Source organism: Stegastes partitus, unplaced genomic scaffold, assembly GCF_000690725.1.
Source record: "Stegastes partitus isolate 25-593 unplaced genomic scaffold, Stegastes_partitus-1.0.2 Scaffold535, whole genome shotgun sequence".
NCBI classification, from domain to species: domain Eukaryota; kingdom Metazoa; phylum Chordata; class Actinopteri; family Pomacentridae; genus Stegastes; species Stegastes partitus.
Window position 1 is genome coordinate 44228 of NW_007578266.1, and position 17325 is coordinate 61552.

The 17325-nt window shown below is 41.2% G+C and overlaps 1 protein-coding gene across 1 annotated transcript in view; it reads left to right on the forward strand.

Moving 5' to 3' along the window:
- LOC103361810 (MKL/myocardin-like protein 1) overlaps window positions 1-13024 on the forward strand; it is a 37929-nt gene extending 24905 nt beyond the window's left edge. Inside the window, exons 8-19 of the mRNA XM_008288000.1 lie at window positions 2488-2550; window positions 2662-2846; window positions 2976-3141; window positions 3438-3693; window positions 3897-4051; window positions 6556-7593; window positions 7836-8033; window positions 8201-8311; window positions 9280-9429; window positions 9519-9602; window positions 10386-10434; window positions 10561-13024. Of these exons, the coding sequence (XP_008286222.1) occupies window positions 2488-2550; window positions 2662-2846; window positions 2976-3141; window positions 3438-3693; window positions 3897-4051; window positions 6556-7593; window positions 7836-8033; window positions 8201-8311; window positions 9280-9429; window positions 9519-9602; window positions 10386-10434; window positions 10561-11096 (2991 nt within the window). The 3' untranslated portion in view covers window positions 11097-13024. The remainder of the gene's footprint in view (window positions 1-2487; window positions 2551-2661; window positions 2847-2975; window positions 3142-3437; window positions 3694-3896; window positions 4052-6555; window positions 7594-7835; window positions 8034-8200; window positions 8312-9279; window positions 9430-9518; window positions 9603-10385; window positions 10435-10560) is intronic.
- Window positions 13025-17325: the final 4301 nt, after the last annotated feature.

The window sequence follows — 17325 nt, forward strand, 5'->3', positions numbered from 1 at the left end:
AGCTAGATGCTTGATTGTCTTTTAGTGGAAAGCTGCTACTCCTCCATCACACCACCACTGGATTAGAGATGTTATGCAGAATGTCAAACTGGAAAAAAATCAGATGTACCCGCAACAGCTCCATCAACAAATTCTACAAAACCTGGACTCGTCTGATAACTTGTGTGAACAATTTACCTGGTCTGGAACTGGAACTCTAGATGTTTACCCCTGCTTTTTGTCAGCCCTCTAGTAAGAACTGTTAGGTGCGCTTGTCCTCTTTTTTTTTTTTTTTCCTTTCTCATCACCTGTTGTCTGTGATCAGTCTGTCAGGTTGACTTTGAGTTTGGTTTGTCTTTGGTACTTTCTTGTTGGAATGGTTTTCTATGGTTAATTCAAGAACAGATAATATGATTGATGTATATGATATCTGAAAAATCATAAATAAAATGTTAAAAAAAAACAAAAAAAAAACATAGACAATGGTGAAGAAAGCACAAGTGGATCTTAATGTGCCTTTACTATCCTATGTTAGTTTAAGTTTTGTTAAATGTGAAAGTATATAATATCCTGATGAACACCCCACAAGCTTAATCATATATCCTAGTCCTGTATTATCTTTGTAATTGTGAGAGATAAATATCTCATGTTTAGACTCTTTGTGATCCTCTAAATGCGAGATATTTATTTTCAACAGGTTTAACTCTGTATAATTACAAGTACATGTAGTTCTACAGTAACACTGTTAATTTTGGAACAAAACTCCTGACCATGTGACCCCCAGTGGCATCATATCTAACATCCCCTTTGGGAGGGGACTTCTTTGTGATTGGTCAGTTAAGTTACTATAAAATAACCTTTCACCTGAAAGACAGTGAATTTTCTACCGACCACAGAACTTCTCACTTTGGTCCTCCATGTTGCCAACTTCAACTGCAACATGCTGATCCAAGCTGAAGGCCACGTCTCTCCTAACACCAGACGTCGCTGCACCCGCTGAGGAAACTGCAAGTATCGAGCTTCTATCTCTAAACGGGTGCTTCAAAATTATAATTGGCCTTCAAACAAACATTCCAAATTTAACAGATTAAACGTGCTGCTTCGTTGAAAGACTTTTAAGTCTCCAGGCCACACTCCTGATCCACATTTGAAATGAAATGAAAATGAAAAATACTTTATTTATCCCAGAAGGGAAATTCAATCTTGTAAAAGCTCACTTTTTTTTTTTTTTTATTTTTTTTTAAAAAGAACCCGCGCGATAGTTCAGACAGGCTGGAGTCAGGTAATCACGGGTTCTACTCTGCCCAATCACGCGCCTACTCAGCTTATTGACACGCCTTTTAAACAGGCTCATTCATTCATTCATTCTAGCCCGTGCTCGTCACATTGCTGCCTAGTCGCTGCCACTCGCGCTGCCGTTACCTTGTAAAGCAACATTCTCCTCCTCCCCCCCATCCTCCTCCTCATCATAACTGGCATATGAACATTGTCTATTTCATACTGTCTTGCAGTTGTTCAGTCATTTGGCTCTGCCGGGGGATCTAGTGATCTCAGGGAATGTCTGTGTCATGCTTGCTCAGATTGTTCCAGAGTATCACTTGAGCAGAGTCACCGTCAAACTAAATATACGTTCTGTATAAAGAAATAAATGGTTCAAATCTGACAAAGAGTCCTGTCTGACATATATTATATACAACAATATCAATCATTCAGTCAGTTGGATTTGTTTTTGGTTTGGTTTTGGTTTTTTGTGTTTTATGTTTGTTGTTGTTATTTGTTTGGTTTAGTTCATAATAAATGTTTTGTGCGTATGCAGTTGTTTCTTGTGTTATCTATAGCTGACTTTCAGTTACTTTACGTATCTGATCTGTATAGTTACCTAAGCTCAAAGTTAATTCCTTGACATTATAAAACACTCTTGATTGATCACCAAGAGTAAACAGTTTATTAGAATTATTGTACTGACTTTGAAATTATATCGGAAGATGAATAATTTAAAGGTTGCCTTTAATAATTTTAATTCATGCAATCATTTGCTTTAGTGTGGAGATAAGTCTAACTTATTTCCTACCCTACACCACCTAGTAAATTAATATAAGTCAGTCCAAATTTTGAAGAAATTCAAAAAAAAAAAAATAGTTTCTCACTATATGGAACCTTTAAAGCTCCTTCAAGCATTAGTTTGATATTATAAACATCTTATTAACCCATTAAACAATAAAGATAGGAGATGGTAAAAACAAATTTCTACTCCCAAAATGCAACTTTGAATGAATGTGTTACACAATGCAGCTGTCAACGCATGTGCTTGAACAGATTTATAACAGGGAAACATGGCATGCTGTATACTGTGTGTATAGCTTGTCCTGCCCTCAGGTAGCCAGACAAATCGATACAAGTATAGAGTTCCTTTTTGTTGTGATATCAAATTAAGAATCTGATATATTGCTGTATACGGTGTGTTTACGGTTACACTAATCAACATCATTTTTCTCTTCATAATCGCAGCCTAAACCGAAGTCTGACCACGCTGCCCAGAGACACAAGAAAACCAAGGACAGCAAGCCAAAGGTAGAGTTTAAAGCACTTGATGAAGCAGCAAATCTAAGAGGACACAAACATCTGTCATAGAAGCAGCAACGTAATGGCAAATTGTTCTGTTGGTAATGTGTTGCCTTCTAGATAAAAAAGTTAAAGTACCATCAGTACATCCCTCCTGACCAGAAGGGAGATAAAGAGCCTCCCCCCCATCTGGATTCATCGTATGCCAAGATCCTCCACCAGCAGCAGCTTTACCTGCAGCTGCAGATCCTCAGTCAGCAGCAGCAGCACTACAACTATCACGCCATCCTGCCCGCACCACCCAAGTGAGTGGGAAGTTTGTCTGCATGCATGCACCCTGAGTCAACCAGGAAATTAGCTGCTCCTTCCTGTTCTGATGAGGTAGTTATATAAGGTGGTGTTTGGAACTTGACATCCTCTTATCTACCCAACAGACCTCAGACAGATCAGCAGCCACCTTCCTCCTCCAACTCGACCTCCTCCCCACCTCGACCTGCTGCCACACCTTCAGCCTTCCCTTCTAGCCAGCGCAACCACAGCTCCGTTCCCTCAAATGGAGCCAAACCAGCATCCCTGCCTCCAAACCTGGATGAAATGAAGGTTAGTGTAATCAATACTGTGCAGGTCAATAGTTCTCTGTACAAGCTGCCGAGTCGATGGCGTAGCTGGCGGACAGGACTTGAAGCATTTAAAAGATCCTCTGTCAACAAAAGTTTTGTCACTGGCAAGTGGCCTGCCGACTCGGGGTGGTTAGAGATAGAGACAGTGATGGATTATTCTGTCTTCTTGCATTCGCTTTCATTCTGTGTTTCATATTTGTCCTCATATCTTTGCTTTTTTCCCTCCTCACTGTCTTGCTTGAATCCTAATTTCTCCTTTACCCCGTCTTCTGTCAGGTGGTGGAACTGAAGTCTGAATTGAAGCTGCGTAGCTTGCCCGTCTCCGGCACTAAAAACGACCTCATCGAGAGGCTGAGGACCTACCAGGAGCTGAACGGAAGCGGTGACACTACCTCCTCTCCGACAGCAGGGGGTACCGCAGGGCCAGGGGCTGAAGGAGCAGGAAGAGCCTCCGAAAATGCTGCAAATAACAGCACATCACAACAGCAGGGGTTTCAGTGGCATCCGACGTCTTCTCTGAGCAGCCAATCAGGTGATTGTGCCTTGAGTATTAAAAGAAGTGATAGAAATATGTGTGTATCAAGGATGTTTTCTCTGATAATATCAGATGAAGAATATATATGCTCAGATGACTTTCTGTGGATACCTCAAGGACAAAAAAATGTGTATATAAATGTATGATTTTTGTGCTGTCACCTTAATATCCTAACGCCCTTTCTGAACCTTCCTGTACAGATGCAGGTAGCAATGCAGAGACACCACAGCAGCACCTCCCCACCTGTGGCGGTACTCTCGCCCTGTCACCCGTCTCCCTCACGCCCTGCGACCGCTCACCAGCCGCCACCAGCCCAGAAGATACCGGCTTCAGCAGCGACCCCCTGGGGGAACTGGTCAGTTGCTGTTGGTGCTGTGATTGACAAATCAGAATTTTATGAAACATGTCCTTCATCTTACACATTTGATTAATTGATGACACCTCACGCCAGAACTTGTTGTTCTGTCAAGATCAGCTGAAACACTTTAATGTGCTCTTGTACACTGAATCTTTTTGTTTTTTAATATTCAGCATCACTCCATGTGCAGCAGTGCTTCATTTACTTGACACAGTTGTATTGCAGTTTACTACAACACATATTTAAGTTGTAAATAAGTGTATTTTAACTAAATTCTTTGTGATAGTGCTGGACTTTCCTTACTCATGACTCACCTTATACTTAACTAATAAAGGTGTACCGATGCCTTCATTATGTTACTAAATACTATTTGAACAGCTGGTAATATCCATTAACATACAGCCAATATTTGTTCAGAACCCAAAGCAGTTCCTGGGTGTTTTTTTTTTTTTTTTTTTTTTTTTGTTCTGGGGGTGTTTTTTTTTTTGTTTTTTTGTTCTTGTCGTGATGTTACTCACTTTGAGCTCATTTTTCACTTCAACATAAAGTCCGAATGCGATTTTGTCCAACTAAACGCGAACCGGATGGAATAGCATGCCGCTGCAAGATGCTGTGGTCGCCATGCTGGTTCAGTATGCCTTCAGTTTTCAATAAATCCCCAACAGTGTCAGCAGCAAAGCACCCCCACACCATCACACCTCCTCCTCCATGCTTCACGGTGGGAACCAGGCACGTAGAGTCCATCCGTTCACCTTTTCTGCGTCGCACAAAGACACGGTGGTTGGAACCAAAGATCTCAAATTTAGACTCATCAGACCAAAGCACAGATTTCCACTGGTCTAATGTCCATTTCTTGTGTTCTTTAGCCCAAACAAGTCTCTTCTGCTTGTTGCCTGTCCTTAGCAGTGGTTTCCTAGCAGCTATTCTACCATGAAGGCCTGATTCACACGGTCTCCTCTTAACAGTTGTTCTAGAGATGTGTCTGCTGCTAGAACTCTGTGTGGCATTGACATGGTCTCTCATCTGAGCTGCTGCTTGATGGTTTTTGCGACTGCACTTGGGGACACTTTCAAAGTTTTCCCAATTTTTCAGACTGTATGACCTTCAAAGTAATTTAAAGTAATGATGGTCACTCGTTTTTCTTTACATAGCTGCTTTTTTCTTGCCATAATACAAATTCTAACAGTCTATTCAGTAGGACTATCAGCTGTGTATCCACCTGACTTCTGCACAACACAACTGATGGTCCCAACCCCATTTATAAGGCAGGAAATCCCTCTTATTCAACCTGACAGGGCACAACTGTGAAGTGAAAACCATTTCAGGTGACTACCTCTTGAAGCTCATCAAGAGAATGCAGAGTGTGTGCAAAGCAGTAATCACAGCAAAAGGTGGCTACTTTGGTTAGATACCTGACTCACTTTGGTTAGATACAGAGCAAGTATTATGCAAAGATATTAAACTGCCAGATCTCCCATTTATCAGTTCAACCCTAAGGCAGCATCAGTGTTTTCTAAACATCACCATTTCAACAACTCGGACATCCTGGTGGAAATTCTTACTCATTTCCAGCTCCTCTGTGACTCCTTCCCTCTGCTCACCTATTTGGAACAATCCAGACTTTACTATTAATAATTAAACTTTATATTTTAACTCGTGGGAAGACAAAGACACACCTTCACCAAGTAATTCAAGACAATGTATTTATCTGTCTTCCATTCTTGTCCAGAAGTTCAGCATTACAAACTCTCAGTGTCTGGAATATTTGCAATTAAAATAAATCTCATCAAAATTCAAGAAATGTAGTTATGCCGCATCCCTTTCCGAACCAATTGAAAAAATGTTAAAATTGTCTGTCTGAAAGAAGTTCATATCAAACATTTATAACATTCTCAACCAATTTGATAACGCAATTTCTCTTCCAGTATCCAAATGGGAACAAGATTTGTCTTTGTGTGTGAATGTGAACGTCACCCAGTGGGAAAATCTTCTAATGGATCATATATCAATGGAAAAAAATATCTGCTTCATTCAAAAATAAAAGCGATAAATTTTGTGATACCTGGACTGCATTCATAAATAATCCATCCTGCTGCCTGATTTCCAACACATATTTGTTACAAGAAATGTGTCTCTTCTTACATTGATACCTTTCCTCTTATACACACACACACACACACATATATAGTAATAAATGGGATTTTATAATAATGGTATGAAAATAAGTAGTGTTGCAGTTCTACATCATAAAATATTAACATAATAATAAAGACATCAATATTAGCAATTATAATGATATTAATCAGTCATACATTAACATTTTATAATGTCTGCATAAGCATGAAGGTGTATGTAAATGCATTTAATCAGAACCAGTCAAGTGCACTAAAGTTGAGTAAAATATATGCATATAAATATAGATAATAATGCATTCATATTTTATTCACACCCATGATAGCAGTCTGAAAAAAATCCTTATTTTTTTTCCCGTCTCTCTCTAGATGAGTTCACCTCTCACCCAGCTGAGCCTTCAGCCATCTTCAGCTGCTCTGCTCCCCACTAGCATTAAAGAGGAGACCCGGTGCTCCACCCCAGCACCTTGTCAGTTCTCCTTAAAGTCTGCCTCGCTGCAGAAACTGTGCTCGGTTTCTCCAGCCACCCCTTCCACCACAACCGTGGCTCCAGTAGTGACTGTTGACAAGGACAGAATGCTGCAGGAGAAAGATCAGCAGATAGAGGAGCTGAGGAGGATGCTGAGGCAGAAGCAGAAGCTGGTGGAGGTGCTGAAGATGCAGCTGGAACACGGCAGCAGAGAAGGTCAGAGTCCAGAGTCGCAGATTCTTCTAAGAGTGAAAGAAGAACCTCCTGATAAGCCCGGTGTTGCTCTTTCAACCGGCCATCCTCCATTTCCCCCTCAGGCATTGCATGAGATGGATGTTACAGTCGTGACTGTCAAACAGGAAGCCATGGAGGAAGAAGAAGTTGCATCTGAGACAACTGTCCAATCACCAGACACTAATGGATTACTGCAGCCTTTGACCCAAACTCAGGAGTCGCAGGAGCAGATTCAGCTGCAGCTCAAGCCAGAGCAGAAGATCGCACAGAACAAACAAGAGCATGTTTGTCTCCAGCAGACTGCTCTGCAGCTGGATCAGCAACAGGCCATACAGAAGCTCCTGCTGCAGCAGCAGCACAACATTCAGAAGCAGCAGCACAAACTTCAGAACCACAATCAGTTGCTGGAAAATCAGCAGAACCTGCAGAAACTTTGCCAGCAGAGAAAGAAGAAATGTCAAAAACTGCAGCAGCAGAAGCAAGCGGCTCATTCGCAACATCACCAGCAGTCGAAATATCTGCAGCAGATGCAACTGAAGGAGCAGATTCTGCTGAGGCAACAAAAGTCGCTGCTACAGCAGCAGTTGAAGCAGCAGCAGCAGACGAAACAACTGCAGAAAATCCAGATACAGACCAAAATACATGTGAAGCAGCAGCAGGTGCTCGTGCAGCAGAAACAGCAAACGCAGCAGCAATGGCCACAGGTCAGGAATGGGTTTTATCAACAGCACATAGTGTCAGGCTTCTTCAGTGTGCCAGTGAAGTTCTCTTGTTCAGCAACTGTCTCCACATCTGGTCACATTTTCGAATAAATCACACACAACAAGCAAAGCAGGACAGCACTGAATTTAACAAATCATGAGGGAAGCGGATTTGTTGCAATGCTGGCATGAAATGTACAGATAACTTGACAAATCCCTAAAAAGTTTTTGGGGTTTTTCTGCAGGTGCCTCAAGCATACCTCCACCAACAGCCAGGCTCAGCCCTACCTTTCTCTGTGGATCTGCTTAAAAGCGACTCCGCTCCAACGCTGGTCACTGACAGCAACGGCAACCACTTCCTGATTGCACTGACCAGTCACGTCGCTGGAAACCAAAAAACTGACGCCTGTGAGGGAAAAGCAGCTAATCACATTATGCTGCAGGTATATAAACTCCGTTTCACTGTGTCATCTGTGAGTGTTTGTGTTCCTCTAAACAATATCCAGATCCCTGTTTCAACGTGTGCTCATGCTCCTGACAGTTTGGATGTCTTGAATCACAGACTCTGTATTGGGCTCTCTACGTTACTAACTGTTACGTCTTCCTCTAGCGACTGCAGTCGACTCCAGCCAAACTCCACAACCCTGTTCAGCTGACCTGGGCCAATAATAAAGCCAAACAGAGCGACCATGTGGGACTTTTAAAGCAACAAAACACAAAGGTGAGGTTTGAATCCATTTCTGATCTGATTTTGCAGCCCGTTTTAAAGCAGTTGGGGCAGCATTGATAACACTTGAAAACATTTAAATCGATGTTGTGCCACTGGGATTTTGAGCTTAGAAAGTATTTCTTTTGTAGTTTAGTGCAGCGGTAGAAAACTGTGAGGTAAATGGATTATCTGTCATTACAAGGACAAGATTTCTTAAATACATTTTTTTTTAAAAAGCCCATCCTAATGTTTTTTTCTCGTATTTGCTGTGGGTGAAGTGACTCTTTACAAATTCTAAATGAGACTGTAAGCACATGTAGCCAGTGAACATTCAAGGTCGAGCCAAGGCGGGGAGCGATTTTTAAAATATTTATAGCATCTCTTTCATACATTTAATGAACCCGGGACATGCGCTTTATTCTCGAGCAAACCACAGAGCGGCCGTCCCCAGTGCAGCAACAGAACGATCTGTTAATGCCACAGAAAGAGAAAGAGAGAAGCATGAGAGCTGCTCCGCCGAGTCCAATCGCAGTGAAAATTAATGATGTGTGCTGTTTGAGACAATGACAGCAGCCTTTGATAAGTGTCTGACACTAGCCTGATGCTGATTATTATTGCTTTGCTAATTACTCCGACGACATCCTCCATTACTATGATTTATTGTGCTAACGAACGAGGAACAAAGAGTCCATCGCATCTCTGCAAATTGAGATATACAATAATCTCTGCAGGTGTGTCTGAGTGTTTGGTCTTAGGGGCAAAGCTTGTCTCGAAATGTCGAGATTTAATGGAGCTCCGTGAGCTGATATCGTATCTTTATGCCTCCTGTGACATTTTTAATGCAGAGATCACACCGGGCTGGAGTTTAGGAATGTTGTTGGTAGGAGATATGTGCAATGCAGAGCTCTACAATCCAAACTGTGCAATATGCAATGAACATTATTCCATATTTTTCCACTTTTTTAAAAATTGAATTGAAGATGCAGAATGGGGCACTTAAGGTATCAATAGACAAAGCATACCAGGGAGCAGCTCAGAGTTTGTCAGCACCACCCAGTCTGCAGCCTTTCTTCAAGGACCAGGAAGCTGTTTCCTTGGGGAGAAACGCCCCGTCGCCTTTTTCTCAAACCGTAAGTACTCAAACAGGTGTAATCTCGACTTTGCAAAGTGATTGAAAGCTTTCTCTCTAACTGTTTTCTCCATTCATTCCCCATTCCAGGAGGTGTGCCCAAGTCTGGATGTCTTTTTTAGTCCCCATTCTCCGGCTCCTATTACCACGGCAGCCTCGTCGCCCGATGATAAAGTATGATGCCCCACGTGTCTGCGTACTATTTCATGAAGCTGCAGAAAAATGAAATGTTCATAATCCAATCTCTTTTACAGCCAAAAGAGTTTGTTTCCTAGGTTTTAATATAGTAGCCTATGTTAACCCTTTTCATTTGAAAGGGACGCTATTTTATTTGATTTTTTTAAATCACCAAATTTACAACATTCATCAAAGCTGCAAACTGTAAAAAAAAAAAATAGGCTTTTTAGCATTCTTGAAGTCCTTGAGCTAATCATTTGTGATGTACAGTTTGGTCAAATATAAGCTACATGTGATGTTTTATTTAAAAGCACTTCATTCTGTCTCGCCTAAAATTTCCAAGAAAAATAAATGTATGCACAAATCAGATTCAGTAGAAAACACACAACTGATAAGCTGTTAGGGACTCAGCTGCAATCAACAAGTGGCAAAAAAGTCAGGAATCTTTGGGCTCTGCTGGGCTGAACTGCAGGTAGTGTTTTCCTGGTACTGTGGTCACAAATGCTGAACAATAAATAAAGAACTTCAACTTGTTTTTTCAGTTTTTTAGTGGTGTGTAACAGTGTAACTCTGTACAAAAGTTATGTTTTAATTCTCTGTACTTGTAGTCGTAGTTGTGCTGTTTCCATAGAGTTGCAGAACTTTATATTGCCGTGAAGAGTGAGGCCAAGTTGAGTTAAAATGTGACGGTAGCAAAAAAAAAAAAAAAACAAGTTCAAGGGGCAAATATATCAACTCTCCTACAGTTTTGAAAGATGATGTGTTGTTTTCTGTCATCAGGATTCAGAGCATGAAGATGATTTCGTTGACATCATTTTGCAGACAGGAGGTGAGATTCACTTTCTGTTCTATGATAACACTTGTTAAACAGCAATTTAATGATTTTCCAAAGTCTCAATCACAAGGATTACTTTGTGTGTGTGTGTTTTTAAAGTGATCTTTTTTGTGCTTTCAGACATGCACTCCACCTTCACCCCTGCACCAGACCCCTCTCTGGACCACCTCAGTCTCGACTTCTCCCCTCCTCCCTCACCTCTCCACCTGTTGCTGTCTCCCCCCAGCTATGACACTCCTCAACCCGCCTCCTCCGCGCTGCCCGAGCTGCCGGCCGACGCCACGGCAGAGAAGCAACGTCTCGTCCAAGCCAGGGACGGACGTCTGGAGGACTTCTTGGAAAGCACCACGGGAAAGCCTCTCCTGGGGGTGGAGCCTGGTGGGCTGCTCACTTTGATCGATGACCTCCACAGTCAAATGCTGTGCACATCCAGCATCCTGGACCATCTGCCGTCGCCCATGGATACGTTCAGTGTGACGGCGGAGGCGGAGCAGGGGCTGGACAACATGGACTGGTTGGATCTTACCGTGGGAGGACAGAAGGAGGAGGAAACTCCCACACTGGCCCCTCTGGGACCCCAAACACCCCCTAGTGTCTTTTCCACAGACTTCTTGGATAGTTATGACCCACACATACACTGGGACTCCTGCCTATAGCCCATAGCAGTCTGAAAACTAATATCCAACATGGAGCTGCATGCACACTGACATAAATTGATTGCTGAGGTATTTCATTACAGCACTCTGTATCTTCTCACGCACTGCTATATCGAGTCTTCAAGCACTTTGACCTTTGTTTGTTTTAGTTACACACTGCTATATTGATTTCTGTGCACTTATTAGGCAGGTCCTATATCTGTTCTTGCTTCTTAAGCGAACATTTTGTTGAGACGTGCGGACTTTTGCGGTTTTAGCTGGTGTCTTTCTCTCTTCTTGCCTTTCTTTTCTTTTGTACAAACGCAGAAACTAACAACGGCCTTATTTGACGTTTTTCTCATTAGGATGCAAACACCTTCTTAGCTGCCTTTTGTAGTGAAGGTAATCAATATTTTACCACAACATGAAAAGGGCATCGGTAATCAATAACCAAAGTTAAGGTGAAAGACAACGATTTCCTGAAACATAATAGTTTGTAGGGCGTAACAGAGATGCTACGTGATTATAATGTTAAAAGTGTAATTGGAGGTGGTTAATGTTGAATGTTGACAGCTGCTGTGTATGTAGTTCCATGTTTACTAGACATATGCGGTTATTGCACAGGTTATATAGCCATGAAAGTGTTACTACATGAATGAAACTGGCATTACATGCATAAAGTGTGCAAACTATGGAACTAATGTAGATTCACTCCAGAGAAAAAGGGCTATGCATAGTGCTCATTTTTAAAGTTTCATGATGGTATTTGGAAAACAACTCCAAAACAAGACGCATGAAATGTTTGAATTTGCTTTATTTACTTTGTGCTGCTAATTAAAAATCAAGTGCAAAGTGAATTTGAACCCAAAATATGATTCATCAAATCAAAGTATTTGCTGATAGTGTGCAAATTATGATCATTTTAAAGGTTGCATCGGGATTTTTTTCTGCAACCTTGATCTTGCAGTGCAGTAACGTTACATCACCCTGAGGGACGTATGGAAAACATCAGCGCACAAAACTTCCTCTGGCATTAACTTAATGGAAGGAATAACTTTCCAGACAGTTGCAAGAAACAAATATTGAACAGCTTTCTCTTGCAGAAAGATAGTTGTGATCCTAAATGTGAGGTACATATTAAAACTGTGATTGAATATGTGAAAGCTTGTTAATAAGCTTGATTCATGAAGATATGATTTAAGGAAGAAAATTATTGATTTAAATATTATCCTTGATGATTTAATTCATAACCAAAGTTCTTCTGAAGAAGTGTGAAGTATAAACAACTCGTCAGTTTTTAATGCTTTAATATGTCCTGTTGACTTTGCCACAATTTAAAAGAAAACACAAAAAACGATGTCAAAATTTGGCATTTTCAATATATTATGGGAAGCCAAGGGTTGTTTTATTTATTTTTTTAATGGACTTGATTCTAATTTATAGTATGTACACTGTGAAAGTCTTTACTTTTTGTATGTTTTGTGTGTGAATGGTTTGGTATTCAGTCTTCAGAATGTTAACTACATGAGCTGCACAGCTTCATGTAAATTCTCCATCTCTACTCACAATTACATTATAAAAACTTTTTGGTGGTCATTTTTGACACTTGCCATTCTGTAATTTCACTCCACTTTTCGCTGCATTTGTTCTAACAGATAAACACACATGTAATATAAAAAAAGGAGAAACTCCTGCAGCTTTATGGATCCCTGAAAAATGATTCAGTTGGATGAAATTCCTTCCTCTTAAGGACTTTGAAATTATTTTTGTTGGTTTTTTGGCTGTCCTGTACTGTATCAGTACTTACGCCAGAAGAAATTGTATTCAAGTGCTTTGCGTCTTTGAGTTTTTATAGTGCTGTAATATAAACGTTTAGACTCATCATAAGACACATTTGTTTGTAGAGTTTTTGCTATATTTGCATTGTAATACAGATTTATGTACACTGACTTATTCCGTCCCGAAGTGTGTTGAGAAAACCTTGGAGCCTTCACGTTGCTACAAAAACATCTGTTTAATTTATCATCATATACAGTCGTGACTCGATAACCCGACCCCTAACAATCTGAAAACCTTGCTATTTTTAGGAAAAACGAACGGAACCCCTAGAAAATAGCTTTAACCTACTGACAGCCTTGGATTCCGACTCTGACATGACATTTTATGTCACAAATGGACAGCGTATTATCTGATTTAACAATCCGACAGATTGGCTACGTTCACACTGCAGGACTTCATGCTCATTTCCGATTTTTTTGTGAAATCCGATTTTTTGCGAGTTCGTTCACATTTCCAATTAAATACGACTTGTATGTGATCTCCTGTGTGAACTTCATGTGGCCCAAAAGTGTCTCACATGCATAGAAGAGGACACAACGATGTGTTCGCTGCCGGTGACTTTCCACCGGATGGTAACGATGGAGCATATCTGCCATTCCTCCACCTCCACCGCTGCCACTGATGGTGGAAACAGAACTGTGAGTGCTATTCTAAACTGTCATGTGCATTCCGGCCACTTCCACCCCGTCGGAGCGCTCCGACAGGGTGGAACTGGCCGGAACGTGCACAAGCGCACCAGTCACTTAGGCGTGAAATCCAGCGATGTGTAGTGTTCTAACAACACACTTGTTATTATAACAACTATCAACAGTAAATATTAACAGTAAATTACCCTTCAAGCATCAAGCCCTCCTTGTATCTTGACCTCCCTCTTGACAACCCGACAACCTTGCTATGCAACATAAAAGAAGGTTTTACATTTAGATTATCGAGCTGTATTTTGTCAGCCATTTGCAGGTGTTACTAAAAATCTCATAATGTGAGAACGTAATGACATTTTAAGTGCTACAACTGCAAACCTTTGCAGCTATGTTTCATTTATGTGGTTCACTCTGGGGAATAGTTGTTACTTCAAGTTTTATTGTTTGTACAGTGCAATATTGTTGACTTTCTGACTTTGCTCACACACTCTGGCTGCTCTAAGGATCAAACTGAAACTATTACTCTTGTGTTATTGCAGGATAATTCTGGGCTAAACATTGTAAACTTTTACGTTCACATATTCTGGTAAAATTATGTGTGTTGAGCAACCTCATGTAAATGACTGCAGAAACTTTAGGAAAAGTCATGTGCAAACTTTTTTTGTACCTAAAATGTAAGTATTTCTTTTTCTAAAAAGAGTATTTATTAAGAAATGAAAGGTAGCCATGCTTGTACATGTTTTGTTTATTACGATAGTGTAATAAATGTGGATGGAACAGCATCTTTTTCACCTGAAACTTTTTGGTGTGTTGATGCCCAAAGCTCATCAGAAAAAAAAGCAAAAAGTAATAATCTGACACGTCACTTTCATGGCCTGCTGCTGAAAAATATCCCTACATGATGATGCTGCCATCTCCATGCCTAACAGCTGGGATGGTGTGTTTGTGGTGATGTGCAGTGTTTGGTGTCCACCAACCATCTGGTGGCCAAAAAGCTCAATTTTGGTCTCATCAGACCAAAGAATCTTGACCTTAACATGTCCCATATGCCTTCTGGAGAACTCCAGTCGAGTGGTTTTCTTCTGACCACTCTCCCTTAAAGCTTTGACTGGTGAAGAAGTTGAACATCAACTGTTGTATGCACAGTGTTTGCCATCTCTGCTGCTGAAGCTTGTAGCTCCTTCAGAGGAGTCATAGGTTCTTGGTGGCCTCTCTTACTCGTCTCATTTTGCACAACCACTCAGTTTTTGAGGACTGGCTGCAGATTTATACATGTGCCATATTCCTTCTGTTTCTTAGTGATGAATTTAACTTTACTATGAAATGTAATAATGAAATGTCTTTGTGGTGGCTTCAACAGATCCGTGATAAGACCCTCAGATACAGGTGTCTTTAAACTTTTCTTTTCTTTAAACAGTTAAGATCACATGTTCTGGTTTAAAAATTTGTGTATTACAGAAACTTTGCGAAAAGTCACAAGCAAACCTTTGTAACTATTTCTTTGTCTTCATAGGCACCTGAAAACTCTCCTGAGACACTTTTCTTCCCTGCTGCTGCTTTGTGCAAGCTCATTACAATCACACTGTAAGTTTTATTCACACAAAACAGTTGTTTACTTGTAAAAACTTTATTGCTTTTTGCATCCATGTTTGAATAATTAACAGTCAAGAAAAAAAAAAAAGCTGAGAAACACTTCATCACTCAGTGGCAGTGAAAAAGTATTCACAAGTTTTTTTAATAATGACGCATTGGCCTCATAATTCATAACATGCTGCTCTCCCGTACATAAAGCTACTTTAGCTACTTTTAATATTAAAAGTATCCATCATTGTATATGGGTCTGGCCCTGGAATAACTTATTTTTAAATAGCAACCAAATTGTGTTGTGTTATCCGCCCCGTTCTTCAAATAAAGACCTTGAGCTACACAGTGGAAACTATTTGTTATTTGCATGTTTTGGACGATGACAGTAAGTTAATGGGCTGCAGAGAAATAAGTATGTTTGTACAAATTTGCCCAAAAGACAACGCAGAATAATTTATATTGTACATTCGAAGCCTATACTGTCACAGGATAACTAGGCTGGCTGACAGAAATGCAGAAATGACAGTCAGGAGAGATGGAATTAAAAAATAAGGTTTATTGTAGAAATTGATACAGTAAAGATGAGAAAGAAAACGAGGCGGGGGTGTTACCGGTGGGAGTAGTGGTCCAGGAAGCCACGGAGAAGACTCGGGTTTGGTGCAGGTGGAAACACAGACGGGAAGCGGGAACACTGGAAGAATCCTTAACGAAGGAAAGACGGTCTCGCTGACACTCGGAAAAAGGCACGAAGGGATGCATGAAGGGATGTACGAAGGGAGGCTCGGAGGAACACGAAGGGAACACTCGGGTGGTGGCTAGAAGTTGCCATGTAGGGCAACACTCAGGCAAAGAGTGAGTGGTGAAAGCTCCTCTTATACATGTGGTGACGACCCAAATGAATCGCAGGTGTGTAGCTCACACACCTGCAGGGAATCAGTCAATGGAGAGTTCCTCCAGGACGGCCTCTGGTGGACGCCTGGAGGAGAACAAAAGCACAGGGGCCAAAAATCACCATTCCCTGACATCACCCCCTCCTCAACGGCCGCCACCTGGCGACCTAGATGAAGCAAAGTCCGAAGCATCCAAAAAAAAAAAGTCCAAAACGAGCCGGGTGGGTGGAAGGGGCCTGGAGGAGGGTCAGGAAAGAGGAAAACAAACAGCCTCCTTCATCTCCGGGCTCCGGGATCCCTCCGGAGGCCGGACTGGAGCCCGGTGACGGCGGATGCGGGATCCCTCTGGAAGCCGGACTCGGGCTGGGGAGAACAAAAACACAGGGGCCAAAAATCACCATTCCCTGACATATACATAGTAACCCAACAAAGCGTCGATGTTGTGTAGTTTTACGTGATGCAACAATACAACTATGTGTATTGTGAAAAGTCATTTTTAGTTCTTTTTCATTCTCTGATTAGAAAACTTACAGTATGTTTGATGAACATTACCACATGGCTGTCTAGTAGTCAGGAGTTTATATGTCCGGATAATCATGCACAGACATTTTGGATCTGTCAGACAGCAACAGCAGAAGCTTTGATTTAAGAAAACCAGAACAAAGGTCTTTGTTTGATTGGCTTCTGTTTCTCTGTTTCCGCTTGTGATATTAGAAAAAGCTAATGACATTGAAGATAACAGCATGTGCTTACTCTCACATGTTGCTGATTATCTTTAAAGAACAATGAAATTGCAGATACAGAAGCTCACAATGCTGTCAGGCTACATGAGAGAAAACAATCCACGTCGTCTCTACAGAGCCAAACACACATGCACAAGCTGCCGTCACACACACATATACATGGTTAAAATGTGCTTTGAACAGGAGGGTGACACAGGTGTGTAGCGCTGCAAAAAGATAGCAAAAACTAGACGACTTCACAGATGCGGCTCTGAAGAGGGTTTCCACATATGAAACATGCATACATTTGAGATGACTCACCGGGTACATGTGAGGAAGGCACATGATTGGCTGATAACGCTTTAGATGCTAACAGCCTTCTACTGAAGCCCATAATGTGATGCCTGTTGTCCAGCGTCATGCTTCTTTTTCCGTCTTTTATTTAATCAGCCTTCTGGAAGCACTGACGTAGCTTCATGCTAGCTCCTGTGGTTATTCACAAAACGCAAAAGTAATCATGATCATCACAAAGTATCCTATTCAAACAACTACACATCAATCAGCCACAGCAATA